This window comes from Cylas formicarius, unplaced genomic scaffold (genome assembly GCF_029955315.1).
Source record: "Cylas formicarius isolate icCylForm1 unplaced genomic scaffold, icCylForm1.1 PGA_scaffold_8__14_contigs__length_24414737, whole genome shotgun sequence".
NCBI classification, from domain to species: domain Eukaryota; kingdom Metazoa; phylum Arthropoda; class Insecta; order Coleoptera; family Brentidae; genus Cylas; species Cylas formicarius.
The window spans coordinates 11,233,114-11,248,974 of record NW_026844361.1 but is presented as its reverse complement, the minus strand read 5'-3'; the positions used below and the strand labels follow the sequence as shown (position 1 = coordinate 11,248,974).

The window sequence follows — 15,861 nt, the reverse complement described above, 5'->3', positions numbered from 1 at the left end:
AATTTCCAATATCGAAAATGGTAGATTTGATCACCGATGGCGCTCCAGCGATGGTGGGTTATGATACATAACTTACCGGGCTGAAATTAACTTTAAAACTGCACATAACTACTTAAAATCCACTTTCTTGGATTAATAGTAGGTTTTTCTTCCATTTTTCAACCAGATTCCATTCAAAATCGATTCCTCCGACTCATATCGTACCTAAAACCGCATCAAAACTGCAAATATCAGCTTAAACTATCATTTTTTCATCCAAACAGAAACAACACTATAAAACTGGCGGTAAAAATTATGAACAAGATTAGAGCTCAAACATTACAAAGAAGATTATTCAAAACCTTGGCCGATGAAGTTGAGTGTCAATACGGGGACCTTCTCCTTCACTCTGAAGTCTCATGGTTAAGTAGAGGACGGTGCTGAGACGTTTTAATGATGTCTCCTTTCTGGCATAGTTCAATTTTTTAAACAACGCGATCAACCGACTCGGGAACTAAAAAATCAATCTGGCTTAGAGATTTTGGTTTTCTTGTGGACATTACAGAGAAATTAAACAAACTTAATTTGCAGCTTCAGGGAAGAGACAAAGAACTAACATTTATCAAAAAACTGGAGTTTTGGAAGCAAAACCTAATTAACAGTGATGCCAAGCATTTTTCTATTCTTTCAGAAAAGATATCTCAAAATCCATTAAAACCCTATGACAGCAAATATCATGTAGAAATAATTTCTACCCCGAACTTCAAAAATCTTTGGCGAAGACATTGCTGCAACAGAAATGGAAGTAATCGAGTTTTATTGTTGGTCTTAAAATCGTTAGTCTCAACTATCAAATGTATCTGACCTATTGTAAGTAAATGTTGTCATTATTAACTATTTTTTTCAACTCCCGTCTGTAAAATACCTAATTACCCACCGATATAGCGTGCGGGAAGCGTCACTTTACCACGTCAGTTTCCTTTCCTACGAATCCAAGCCACTTCGGACATTTCCAGGATTTTACCGCACGGATTTGGGAGCAATCGGATGTTTTCGTTGATATTTCCCAAGCTTTGAATTTTGACGTTTGTCAATTCTGACGGTCCTACCAGTGAATGTATTCGTGTTGTTTTGCGAAAATGTACCCAAAAAATAACGGTCGTAGAAAAAGTATAGTATGCAACACGTTCAGTAAACTTTTTAACTCATTCGTTCATTAAACACTCGCTCCGCTCGTGTCAAATAAACTCATGAGTCAAATTCCGTTTACCGCACTTGTTGCATAAAATACTATTAAATCGTACGTGACATGCCGTTGTAGCTGGATGAAAGTGTTTATTTCACAAACACCTTCGTTTGGTAAGTAGAAATGTAGCTATGACAAGGACGTACTACTGATATTAGTTATTTTGTTATTAGATTATTATTAGTATCTACGTATTATGTATTACCAGTTAAAGTTAAATAGTAAAATAAATACATATATACATTGTTTATTCCAAAATTATCAAAGTAGCTCAACACATTTAAGAGGTTGGCGACCACTGATCTAGACAATAGCAAATAAAAATAACCAACAGAGAGATTGAAGATTTAAAATATTGTTTCTTGTTGATAAATTGGACATTGATTTTATTACATCAAGAAATATCAAGGTTCATGTGCCCAGTCGAAGAAAATAAAATTTTCAGGGGCAAATTACGTACATTTAGGCCATTTTCAAAAATTAAAAAATTCAGTCGATGGACTGACTTTTACATAAAGTAAATATTTTTGCCCGAAATGTAAATAATACTTACGAAATAAGAAAGTTTTATATTACGAAGAAAACAAGGAAAAAAATTAAACAATTTCTCTATTTATTTTTGCAAGAAACATACAATTTGGTTTATCAAACATATTAAATAAAAACGTTTAAATTACGCAACAATTCACTTACAGGATTAACGAAAAAGTAAACGTATATATATTTATATATAATCAAAAAACAAGCAATTCACCGGTATGTCCACGATTTCCGCTACATAACCTAATTTTACGCACAAATACAATGACTTAAAAAACTTCCTCTTGGCAAATCTTTAATAGTTATGTATTTACCATTTAATTAGGTACAATGTTTATATAAGGTCCCTTATCCCTATACATGCCTCGCGATAGAACTTAAAGTATCAACGAAAAAGCACTTTGTTATTCGTATTGTAGGACTAGTTCAAACTGGTAAAAATAAAGTTTATGTATATATAGGACCTCATATACGTGGCGATTGGGATTTGCGGGCGTTTGGCGTATATAGTGGATACGCTTAAAAATCTATTAAATAATGTTGACAATTTGCCATACAATGTTTCGGCGTCAAAACGCCCGGAAATCCCCAGGGCCGTAGTTGAAAATTTTTAAGTAGCCATATTTTAAATGCACATATTACACTTTTCGTGCGCACGCTGTGCGCATGCTCACGCGCTAATATAAAATTACTCAACAGACACGCCAGCACTGCATTGCGGAGACAACATTTGAAGATCCCGTTGGCTATGAGGATTTGCGCGAAAGACAGCTGATTTGACATTTGACACTTGAAAAAAATATTGAAGATTATGTTTATAGGCGGTCAATATATAAAATACTTAGTTAAAACCTTAATGTTCTAATTTGTAACTTTAATTTATTTAATTATATATATATATATATATATATATATATATATATATATATATATATATATATATATATATATATATATATATATATATATATATATATATATATATATATATATATATATATATATATATATATATATATATATATATATATATATATATATATATATCGACTATCCAAAAAAATGCCACAGAAAGTGTGCTTTAGTTTTTTCTCTGTTCCGTGGCTATATTGGCGCCACATTCTAATTACAAAAAAACTTTTCACAATTAAAACACTAATTAAGGGGGGCTATAAAAAGCGGCGTTTGAAAACTACATTTGTTGTCGCCTCTAGCGGCGATTTTAAACAGTTCAGTGGAAAGACTAATGCGAGACTAATTTCTGGCCCATTTTTTCAACAATGTGAATTGTTTCCTTCTTAAGCCCCCTAAATCTTTGAGATACGATTTTCCGGAGATTGTTTTCGGTTTATGCTATTCGAAAAAATCCAAACTTTTTTCTAAATTAATAATTTAATGTTATCAAAGTACAATACCGTCAAAAGAGGTATTTAATACATTTTACTATTTGCATTATTTTAGTTTTTATAGTATGGTGAAACTTCAAACATTGCCTCCGACTACTGATACCACCAGTTATGGAGAAACGGATAAATTTAACGCACTCAATCCGAATTTATTGAATTTAAATGAAAAACTATTTATTTTTGTGGTCCGTGATATGACCATAGAATCAAAATATTCTGACATATGTCAATTAGAACCCATAGAACATTCGGGTGGAGGACGGCAATTTAGGTAGGAACTTCATTTCTCCTACGGGTGGCATCCTTTGTTTGTTGCAAATAAGGCAGAAAGAAATGCTTCGACGGAAAATGTCATCCCCAAGAAAATCCCTTCAGACTACTAAATTTTTTGCCACTCTACCAAAAATCAGGTCTGCTATTGTTGTTCCTTTTTACTACGTACAGGAGACAGAGGAAAATACAATATTGGAAATGTCAGGTAAATAAACTAACATAGATAAAACGATTTCATATATGGTGTTGATTGCTTGACGCGTGACGTTAACAGTGTTGATAAGTTTACTATGCTTTTACAATTAATCAATTGTTTTTTCATCGATTTTTGCAGTTTTGTTTGTTAATGGACATTTTTCCATCTATTTGAGTCCTTCAACATTTGCATAAGTAGCGATTTAAACTATGTTTTTGCTACTGAGGCAGGGATATCTGCAAATGTTCTGAAGAGTGTGAACCTACCAAGGTGGACAACAATGTTGAATTTCAAAATCACTTATTGCCATTGCCGATCTTACAAGTTCAATGCTTTACTGTTACGAAGTTTTTGGCGAAACCGACTTTACACTGGCAAACAGCTCCACCAATTTATTTGACGTCTTAAAATGTCATTTCACACTTCTACCAACTTATAGCATTTAGAGGTTATGTTCGACTGTATTTGTTGCTTTCGAAAGGTGTTAACCGAAATATTTAAGCAACAACTACAATACAAGAACTAGAAAAAGAAATACTGCCCTTGCCTATATAATTGCTGCCATCTAGCGTCGAAAGTCGGTGATGCGTCAGACCTTGGTTAGAAAATGACATTCAGGAGAGTTAAAATTGCTTAAAAGAGAGTATAAAACGACCCTGACTACTTTCGTACAATTTCACTGATGTCGAAAGAAAGTTTTGATAAAATTGAGAAAATGGAAACAAACATAGAGATGCCATAAGTGAACAAGATAAACTTATAAAATTGGTGAAATTAATCGAATATTTCGAATATCCAGTATTTAATTATGTGTTAAAAGTGTGGAGAGTAATATATGACATTTAAGGACCAATTCCTTAGAATAAGTTAACAAATTTTCTTTTTATTTAAATTGGTTAGATGCGCGCCTTTATCGTTTTCCAACCTTGCTTCTTGATTTATTTCAACTATACTGCTCGAAGGCTGATTTATAAGATGAAAGAGAGATACAACACTGGTTAGAAAGAAACGATGGGCTTAAGAGATCAATGCGCAAGTGCTGCGAAACAAATTTAAATGTGCATCATGTAGAATTTATAGTTTTAGAAGAAACAGCGTCTACAAGAACACAAATTTCAATCAAGACTCATAACTTCTAAACTAACCGAAAGTAACTTATTACAGGCTTATTATATTTCTTTTTCTTTGTTTGTGAGGGGATTCTCGCCCTATACAGTTGGTATTACTGAATCGACGAAAATTGGAACAAAAACTTGTCAGTGTAAAACTAGTACAAGGGCGGAGAAGGGAAAATATTTCTTTCCGCGTTATCTTCAACCAGAACAATCTACAACCTATTCCTAAACGAACAACTTTGGAATGAGCGACGCCTACGTTTTAAAAACTAACCGATCGATTCAAAAACAAAAAAAATCTACAACGACACGTACTTTATTAATCAATAAATAATCACTTTATACAAAAACGAGACAAAAAAGGACGACCAGTAAAAACGGGAACTGTCCATCCCCTTTCGCCACACACAATTACTACTCACGACATAGCCACGGCGCTTGCTTACTATTCCGCTCGAATTAAGTGCGCCCGTCCGCCGTAAGATGGCCCCTCCGTCGCCGGTTGGCTTCGGATTGGTCGGGCCACCTTCGCTTGAGCAAAATCCCCCTCCCCCGTCCCGTGGTTAGTTGTGCGTCTCTCGGTAGATGGAAGCACGGATCGTCGACGCTCGAGGCGCCACCTACGCCGAGCGGATTCGACAAAAAACCAACTAACTGTCTCCGTTGTACGCTTCGGTCGCGTCCACAGTTTTACCAAAGCCCCTATTTATGAATTTCTTCTGTTTATATTATAAATCCGTCTAATCTTAATTTGTTATTATTAGAACTGTATAAATGGCAGCGTTCTGGCTAAGTGCAACAGGACCTTGAGAGCGTTCGACCACAGCCGCTGTAGCGGCGCGTACCGCAGGAATACAAAGTGCCACGTGACCAGCACCCCGATCAGCTGGACGAGGCGGTACGTCCAGTACAGGAGCGACATGTGTTTGCGAGCCTTCGGTATCGTGGACGAATCCTCCTTGAAGATGAATCTATAAACGGGGAGTTGCCGTGTAAGGTAAAGACCTGACTCACGGTTAAGATTGTTTGGTGGCTTATATCGAATAAAATTTAATTCCGGTTTCGTAATTGTGTTCGACAATTGTTGATGAGTTTATGTGTCTTAGTCTTAAGGCTCTTTCATGTCCTTTGAGCCTAGTTGATATTTTTCGTCCGGTATCCCTAATTTAAAATATATGCATGGAATGCTGTATACTTCTGCCATCTCAAATGGAATTTTGTGTTTGACGGATCGAAGATGTACAGAGGTTTTTGTACAAGTGGTAAATCTGGTTTTGACGTTATATTTCTCGAGAACTTTTGATATGTGATCCGTGATGTTTTGAATGTAAGGAAGGACAACAGTGGCAAATATGGGGTGCTTTCGGATTCACTGTCTGTCAATATGCAACACCATAATAGATTACCATTTTTTGGTTCCTATTTACCTGGTAGTTACGGTCAAACAGGTAATATGATGTTAATAATTGCACTCGTTTGTCATCCAATCCGGACTAGTCTTAAAATAAAAGTACAAATTTGGTATAGATGCTAGTTGTAAGACATTTAAATTAAAAAATTCGGAGCGAGCTTAAAAAAAAGTATTTTTCAAAATTATAATTAAAAATTAATTTGAACATTTCCGTTAATGTTGTCATATGAAATCAAGTTCAGGAACTTATTTTATTTGATAAAATGTCATTGTCATTGACACTATGGTAACTATAAAAAAGAGAATCGATAACGGATGATTTTTAGGCAGCATTAAGGTATCGGTCTGCCTGAGTAGGTTTTCTGTAAACATAATGACTCAATGTTCGGTCTGATTTTCTATTGATAAGAATATCCAAGAATGGGAGGTTGTTATTAGTTTCTATTTCAATGGTAAAAGGTATGATATGGTGTATAGAGTTTAAATGTCTAAGAAAATCCTGACCGTGAGGCCAAATAACAAAAGTATCATCGACGCAGCATTTCCATGAATAGATGGAAGATGTCGAGAGCTTTCTTCTCAAAGGCTTCCATAAATATATTCGCGATGACTGGTGATAATGGGGAACCCATAGTCAAAAATTTGACAATTATAAGAAAAATATGTGCCTGACAAGCATTTTTCAATTAATATGAGAAGGTTTGGTTCCAGATTTTGGACTTTTCATATATTTGAAATCACGTTGAGAGTTTCAGTAAATAGTTTTCCTTTTAAAGGTTTTTGATAAAGAAGCTAAATATTTCGCTAGAGAATACGTTGGAGAACCAAAAGTACTAACCATAGAACTTTTGCGTATCACAGTCTCATATCCAAATATTGAACCAATTCCATATAGAAAAAGTTGAATATTCACCTATTTTATTACAAAGTACAAGTCCTTCTGTCATAGCACATTTGTTCTTTAATGATAATAAAAATAATAAAAAACAGCATGAAAATGACAAAAGATATACAAGTGTAAGTAAATCAAGAAAACATGCAGCCGAAGGCAAAACCAGATACGGTTAAAGCCTCATTTAAAAAGAAAAATCATTGTTCCAGATAGCAAAGCCTTATATAGTAAGTAAATAAACAATAAATATCCAACAGGGAAATGTTAAGAATAAAAGGAGAAAAATAGGAAATGTTGAACAAAAATGAACAATCATTGCTGTTCACGTTTGAGAAGACTAAATTTAAACTAAACTAAAATAACTAAACTAAAATTTAAAATAAATGCATGGTAGGCACCACCACAGCAGTTCAGAGAGTAGTAAATAAATTGAAATAAAAAGATGCCGTATGCAACTTGAATCTACGTCAAAAAGCAATACCAGTTTACCAATTTGCCACTGTGATATGAAGATCCCCCAATACCATAAGTATGTAAACAGAATTGAAAACATTAAAAAAAAGTTTATTTTTCTCATGAACTTTAGGTATAAAAATAATCTAATAGGTATATCGTATGACTTCTATCATATGTTGAAATTATCTGTTAGGCGAATAATATGTAGTGGCATTTTTTGCACAATATTGTTAATAACAGAGTAGACTGTCCAAAAAGTGAAGGAAAAATTACCCTTTGCCTAAATATGGTACAAATTAAGAAGCAATGCATCAATATCTCGTTTGCAAAGAATTTATAATAGTTACTTTTTGCACATTGATATTTTGGCAATTTATTTAGGAATCAAGCGATGAGAGTGTTGCTCGGACTAAATAAAATTTATTGCTACATTTTTTCTTGTTTTTCTTTTTTTTATGTTTGCTTTTGAATTAAGATAAATGTACACCAATAAATAAAACCACCCACTATACGATTTGGAAAACCCATAGGAGATACGAAAAAAGTTTCATACAAAAGTTTCTTGGACTCTCCTGAATTTTGTTGATCAATTTTGTTATTTTAAATGGAACATCCTGTATATATCGATATTTTTGCAATCCTTGATTAAAATAAAGGTCACTTGCTGAAGAAATTCCTATTCGAATTTTGCATAGTTTAGGCAGAAATTGACTTTATGTTTTTTTTTTCATATTTTGATTGTGTTGTGACGCTTCTGATACTGGTTTTGCAACGAAAATATAACCACACTACTCAATCAGTTTGACAGATGCGCCTCAGCTTATACCTAATATTGCCAACAAGGGGGATTTCCAGATCGTATGGTGGGTTATTTTATTTCGCACACGGTGTACTTAGTTTTAGTGTACTTTTGTAAATTGTGACGTCATGTAGAATTATAGAATGTATCCGGAGTGAATATTAACATTTAATATTCGTCAATACGAGATACAAAGGTAAAAATTTCGAAACAACATGGGGGAAAAGCGTCTAGAAGCTGTTTCTCACCTTCTAATTCCCAAAACGTACGCCTCTATGTAGGTCTCCCAGTTGATTTTCTCCACGTCGAAACAAAACTCTTTCCGATCGACCTCGCTCAGAGTCAAACTCAACTTTCGCACATTTTCGTCGTCGAAACGCCACTCGTGTGTCGTAAAGTACTCCAGACACGTGGCCGCTTTCGTCAGTTTGTCCTGGATCTTCACCATCCTGCGAAGGTCCGAATTAGTGCATTGTTCGGAAAAAAAAAAAGTCAAGGGAGCAGATTTATTCCAAATTGAGTGAGGATTTTAAAAATACAGTCAATTTTACGGAAAAAGCAGTAGCGCAATAGTTTTTTTCTGAAAAATATTTCATATACTCTGGTACGGAAATCAAAAAATTTTTTCGCATCAAGTGTAGACACTGTCAACGAAATATCTACAGTGCTTTCAAAAATTATGATAAAAAATTGTTTTTTCTTAAAATTTCAACACCCTGTATATCGTTTAATAAAGGAAACTGGGGCTTCATTTCGATATAGAGTATGCTACAAAAATTTGCTATTTTATTTTAGTAGTTTTTCGGTTCAGAATATCCGGGAGATAGTAGCGAAAACACTGGCAATGAGTTTAACGGCAGTGCACAAAAAAAATATAATAGCGAAGAAGACCAAAAGAAGTAAACGAAGAAAGCCGCCGTCGCTTTGAAGATTTATATTAACCAAAAACCACTTTAACCTTTCAGTTTTAAAAGAAATTCTAAAAAAGTATAATTTTTGCTATTGAACTTGAATGATTATCAAATTTAATAAGAAAGTTTGGGTTTCCCTATAAAAAAGATTGACGCAGAAGATATTGAATCAGCGTGTTTTGCTTTTTCAATAGGAGCTTTGTTTTTCTGTATTAATTTTAAGTATTTGTATTAATTTAAGTATAATTTTTTGTTTTTGAGTTCTTCGTAATAGTTCTTAATAATAATAATAATAATAATAATAATAATGTGTTGTAAAAGATATGACAAAATAAATAAAGTTACTAAAATCGATTTGTCAATTCAAATACAAATATTGGTAGTTAATTTTAAAAAAAATGGGGTCAGTCAGTCAGATATTTAAAGAAAGTTTCCAATGAAATTAACAGTTAAGAATAATGAAATGAATTCATAATGAAATAAAACGTACTATTTTTGTTATGTAGAGAATTGGTCTTCGAAAAAAATTGAAAAGATACTTATATCCCGCTTAAATAAATAAATTCCTTGGACGGTCCTGGAATGGTTACGGGTAAAAGGGGCTACAGTTTTGGAGTAAAAAACAGTAGGCAAAGTTAATGACGGGGTTGGTTGTAAAAGCACTATATTTCTGGTCGAAGTATATATAATAATTAGAGTTAGGATTCTTATGCACAGAATATGTCTAGTTTTTTTCTACCATCTATGTGCTTTTATGGCCTTTATTTTTTACATATATTGTTTACTAAAAATCGAGGAAAGAATAGTCAAACAACGAAAAAAGTTACACATTATATTGACAGTTTTTAGACATAAAAATAATAATACTTAATTAGGAGTATTTTAATATTAGCTAATAATAAATTAGTAATATCTATATACCTATACCTAAACTATATTAATATTAAAGCATTATGGCAAAAACTATTTAGTTTTACAATCAGACCTATTGCTAATTTTTCAAAGAAACTTCCGCAGGCTACTGTAATGCTTTTTACAAAACTTCTGGATTCCTCCTTTCACCAATCATCCTGTTGGCTTCTTCAGAGCTTGACTGAAACTGGTTTCAGTCAGTTTCAGTCAGACTCTGAAGAAGCCAACAGGATGATTGGCGAAACGTCAGCAATTTCGACTAAGCTAAAACCGACGCAGGAGGAATCCAGAAGTTTTGTAAAAAGCAGACCTATTGTTATTGTACCAGTTGACAATTAAATGCAGTTCTAAATTTTCTATGGTTAATTTTCGTCTTTTATAGCTTAACATGATTTTGTACTTGGAGAACGTCCTTTCGCCGTCGACCGAAGTAATTGGCGCGAATTTAAATGATGCAATGATGGTTCCAAATAATCGCATCTAATTATAATTTTTTTTTTCACATTTTTCAGATAAATTTTTAGTATTTTTAATTGAATCAACTGAATGTCAAACGTCTAATACAATGTTTTTGAAATAAGGCAGCGTCTAACCACGTTCACCATCGAGTAATTACGGGTCCAGGAGGTAAAGGAACATTTGGCAATGTTTCTCTATAAACTTGAACTCGAAGAGATGCTTTAACAATTTTTTTTTTTACGTTCGAAATTAAAAAAATAACTAATCGAAAATTTAACCCTGATTTGGTTATATACGCTGCTGCGTCGGTGACTAAGAGATATATTAAGCTTTCATTTACAAATCCAACAATCTCTATACTGTTAGTTTTTTCCAACTGGTTTGTACTTATTAAAAAAGATTTTGGTAAATCATTTCCATTTAAAACAGCAACTAATAAATTCGCAACATAGCGACCACAGGCATCTGTTGTCTCGTCTACAATAATGTAAAGATACTGATTTTTAATATGATTTCTTATGCCTTGAATTACTTTTTTGTAAATGGAACTTACATAATTTTTTCAAAATGTACTTTCGTGAGGTGCATTTTTGTTGCAAACGGTTCTGAACCTCATTAAGGGGAAATATTTGCACTTAACAGCGCTTCACATAAGTGTAAATTGAAATTGTCTTGATCAGTTGTTCTTGAAGATGCCGCTGAAACGCACTGTTTGCAAAGAACTCTGCGAAATTTAATTCTTCTTTATTCTCTCCCATACACTTTTATGTTTTCCAGTGGTGACGTGCTAGTCTATTTGTCATTTTTTCTCACATGTAACCTTAAAGATAAATATTCATTTTCATATAATGTATACTATTAATTATCTAATAATAAATCAGCTTGATAATAAGTTTTTTTATCGTAATGTCTAAAATATGTTCAATTACATATTTCAATGTATATGGAAATCTAAACTTACCACTTTTCCACAAGTCTTGCAGAATACTTCTTTTTCCAAAGATAGCTCTGGATGATTTTTAATCCATACAGACACAAAATGGTAATTCACTTTCGGCATTTTGAATTCGATGATAGATCACTCTCAGACGCTCGGACAGCAAATAAAACGCTTTGAAAAATTGAAAATTACATATGAAGAGCGTGGGGCGTATTTCATTCAATCCGCAGCACCATCAGTGATAATTTTCAGAAGAGGTTGTTAAAATCACATTAGATAAAAGAGTCAAACAAGAAAATTTAAACGCTATCAATAGAAAGTCCACAATATTGGAGATACATTTAATTTTTAATTTTAAAAATAGGAAATATTCACTGTATGTACAACAACTAAAAATATGTACTAAAGCTTCATTTTATGCGAAACATGTATTTTTTTTATATCGTTAATCTAATTATTTCATTCTAAAACGGGTTGAGATATTCAAAATAATAAAACAGGTGTCTTTTACATAAAATCCTAACTCTAATAATAATTTACCTCGGCTTGCCACCCGTCAGCCACGTGACAGCGTCCAACACGTAGGCGGGAATCAGCTGCAGAACGCACCTATTGATAACGTTCACGGATTTCCATGACGTCACAGTGCCGTTCGGGTACCAAGCGACCCCGGACAACGGATGGACGCGGAAATAGTTGAAACCGAGCTGGATGAAATTGTTCCACGTCACCGGTTTCCTCATACCTGCAATTTTTTTTATTACTAAAAAAAGGTGACTGGTACAATAAAAATTTCAAAAGTCATAAACAATTAAAAATCGTAAAAAGTAGTGTTTAGTTTTTCGGTTATAGTTAGTAAACTAGTTTTTTTTTGATTAGTTGAAAATTTTCTAATAAAAATTTGTTTTTAGGCTACATAAAGTAGATTTAAATGTTATGGAATAATCTATTTTTTTTATCATGGCAACTTAAAAAAATGTGTGAAATAGTTTAAATTTCAATTGCAATATGAAAAAAATACAACATGAAGAACTGTCGTGTATGATATTAAGATAACATTTTTTCATTGTTTATAAACGTTTTCCTCATGTAGCTATTGTTGAAAAAATGTGTTTTTAATCATAATTGAGAATTCTCTACAAATTAACAAACAAATTTTTTTTTACACAAATTGTTAACTTTTTTTTATATTTTTTTTCTGAAACTTTTAAAATTTACAAAAACATCCCTGTGCATCAAAATATCGGAAAAAATATTTCGTACCATCAAAATAGACACCACTTGGCGATACACTAAATAAACCTCTTGATATCTTTTTATTTAGACTTTGCTTTTTATGGCCCAAAAATCGACCCCTTGATTCAATTCGATTAGAAAAAACACCCTATATATTAATATTCTTTTGCGACGACGAAACTCTATTCCCTATTCATAAGGATTATTTACCCGTTACGCAATTGTAGATAGGCAAATCGCTGGGTTTGCTGGTCGCCACCCACCACGCCGACGTCACCATCAAATTGATCACCATGTCGACGGGCACCAAGTCAGCGACCTTGTCCTTTTGGCACAGCATCGTCCTAAACAGGCCCTTGCCCGCGGCGGCCAAGATGCCCGTGGGTCCGTTCCAGTTGTCCACCCATCCCTTCAAAGGTCCGTCCATGCTCGACAGCACTATGCTGGGTCGCACAATCACCAACGGTAGATCGCCCCGGTTGTCTTTCAACCAGCATTCGGCCAACGCTTTCGTGAACGTGTACGTATTGGGCCGGTTGCCTACCAACTTGGGGGTTAGCTGATCGACCAGGTCCTCGTCCAGCGCGTCGACCAACGACACGATCTGGTCCGGACTGATGGTGGGCGGGTACACCATCTCTTTGACCTCCGATCGGTCGCAGTTGCAGTACGCCGTCGACACGTGTATCTGCAACGAAAGCCGAAACGACAATGGCGTGACGTACGCTAGGGGTAGAGCTCTCCGAACCATATACCGTTTTTACAACATTGTTATGGTTTTGACTTCGGAATAAGGTTAAGAAGACGTGCCTGTCGTTGAAAAGGGAAATGGACCATTCTTTTCAGCAGGTGTACCACGAGTCAGAGCCGTATTTAAGCTGTCAGCCGACAAGAACTGTGCCGTGCGGATATTTTAAGGGTAGAGAAATTTTCTTTCATTAAATTTGATATTAATATATATATATATATATATATATATATATATATATATATATATATATATATATATATATATATATATATATATATATATATATATTCTCACGTATTGATTCACGGATGGAAAAATGTGATGACACTATATTCCGGGATATCATCCGTTCGCTCGTTGAACTCCGACTGGAATCCTGCATCCGACTGGAATCCTGCAAATCTTGCATCCGACTGGAATCCTGCAGACGTTTCGCCAAAATCTCACTTGGCATCTTCAATGCTCGCGCTCCGAAAACAGTGTTCGAAGTGTTTTCGGAGCGCGAGCATTGAAGATGCCAAGTGAGATTTTGGCGAAACGTCTGCAGGATTCCAGTCGGATGCAAGATTTGCAGGATTCCAGTCGGATGCAGGATTCCAGTCGGAGTTCAACGAGCGAACGGATGATATCCCGGAATATAGTGTCATCATATATATATATATATATATATATATATATATATATATATATATATATATATATATATATATATATATATATATATATATATATATATATATATATATATATATATATATATATATATATATATATTGTACGCAGATGTTTAAAAATTTCAAAATCGTATCGTTGCAGAGAGATTTGTCAAATTTTGAAAAATATTGTTCTCTGAACAGATTTTTGTTAACCATGAGAAATGTCACTGTATTTTGTTTACAAAAAAATTACCACAACTACAAATTAAAAGTGAACTCTACCTAGGTAACTACAAACTGAACTTTTCGGACCTGGGTATTACATTGGATTTGGGGGCTTCTTTCTGAGATGGACGTAGAAAACATTGTTCCAAAGACTTTAAAGAGTCGTGGATATATTCTACGGGTGACTAATGGGTTTAATAATACAAAATCTTTAATAATACGTTTTTACAATCTTGTCTGGCTCGTGTTGGGATATGCTACGCCAGTCTAGAATCCAATGTATTTTAAATATATCGAACGGCTAGAGAGTGTACAACGAAAATTTTTTAATATACAGAGACATTTTTGTAGTTATAGTGAAAATCTTAATTTCTATTGTATGCAGTCGCAGTCTATCTTTTTGTGACATTTTGTGCTTTCCTTTAATTGCACAGCTGCGTCTGTCTGTAGGTAAGACTTGTTTATAAAAAAATAAATAAATACATCTTCCTAAAAGATGTTTTTCCAGTTTGCTATTGGTTGATTCGTGGGGGTTCTAATTAGTAATCACTAACTTACTGTCATTCAATTGATTTTCAAGACTTAGTGTGCAATTTGCACTAACTAACTAACTAACATTATTCAGTTTTGTTAGTCACTTGCGATGTCCAGCGACAAAGAAGTTGAACTTGCGGTCGATGACGTAATAATCGTTGATGATGAAAGACTAGGTATACACATTTGCTGGTTGCTGCCAAAATTATAATTTTTAACGTGTTTCTGTTTCTAAAATCGACATCTGGAGAAAGTGGAGCCATAAAATTAACGTCCGAGATGACTAAAACATCGTATGCCACGTAGTCGTGAATGGCAGCCAAGAAAGAAAAACGTGGAGTCCCAAACAGTGTATTTGACATTCATCGGAAAAATATAGTCTATTTTTTAGATGAAACATTTTATTACATTTTTAAAAACACTAATTTTTCAAAGAAATTTCCACGGGCTACTGTAATACTATTTACAAAAATTCTGGATTGCCCCTGCGTCGGTCTTTGTTGATTCGAACTTCTTTCTTGAGGCCTGAACTGAAACTGAGTTTCAGGATGATTGGCGAAACGTTAGCAAGTTATATATAGTACGATAGTAATTTAGATTTTACCTAATGTGTTAAAAAGATGTCTTCTTAAGATTAGAAATTGCATATACGAGGTATGTTCAAAAAATGAGGTGAATTTTAAGTTTAACATTGGGTTTTTCCGGCGATTTTTTCTTTATCTCTTCAATTGTTCTAAACCTCCATGGGTTTCCTGAGTTTTGGAAACAGTGGCTGAAGCTGAGGCAACAATGAGTGAGCAATGTGATGCAAAATCAATTAATTGTTTTAGCACGTTTTCTTCGTATTGATTCTCGCAAACGGCGCATAAGTTCAAGGTAATAACGCTTTATTGACCGTGCGACCTTCTAGTAAAAACTCTTGAT

The 15,861-nt window shown here is 33.9% G+C and overlaps 1 protein-coding gene across 3 annotated transcripts in view; it reads right to left on the bottom strand.

The window, feature by feature from the left end:
- Window positions 1-2,821: 2,821 nt before the first annotated feature.
- The window catches only part of LOC132706771 (putative fatty acyl-CoA reductase CG5065), a 31,712-nt gene continuing 18,672 nt past the window's right edge, over window positions 2,822-15,861 (bottom strand). For all 3 annotated transcript variants that reach the window (XM_060678300.1, XM_060678302.1, XM_060678301.1), the window contains exons 5-8: window positions 12,982-13,459; window positions 12,076-12,280; window positions 8,562-8,762; window positions 2,822-5,726 (exon numbers count right to left, since the gene is read on the bottom strand). In XM_060678300.1, coding sequence (XP_060534283.1) covers window positions 5,516-5,726; window positions 8,562-8,762; window positions 12,076-12,280; window positions 12,982-13,459 — 1,095 coding nt within the window. In that variant the 3' untranslated portion in view covers window positions 2,822-5,515. The remainder of the gene's footprint in view (window positions 5,727-8,561; window positions 8,763-12,075; window positions 12,281-12,981; window positions 13,460-15,861) is intronic.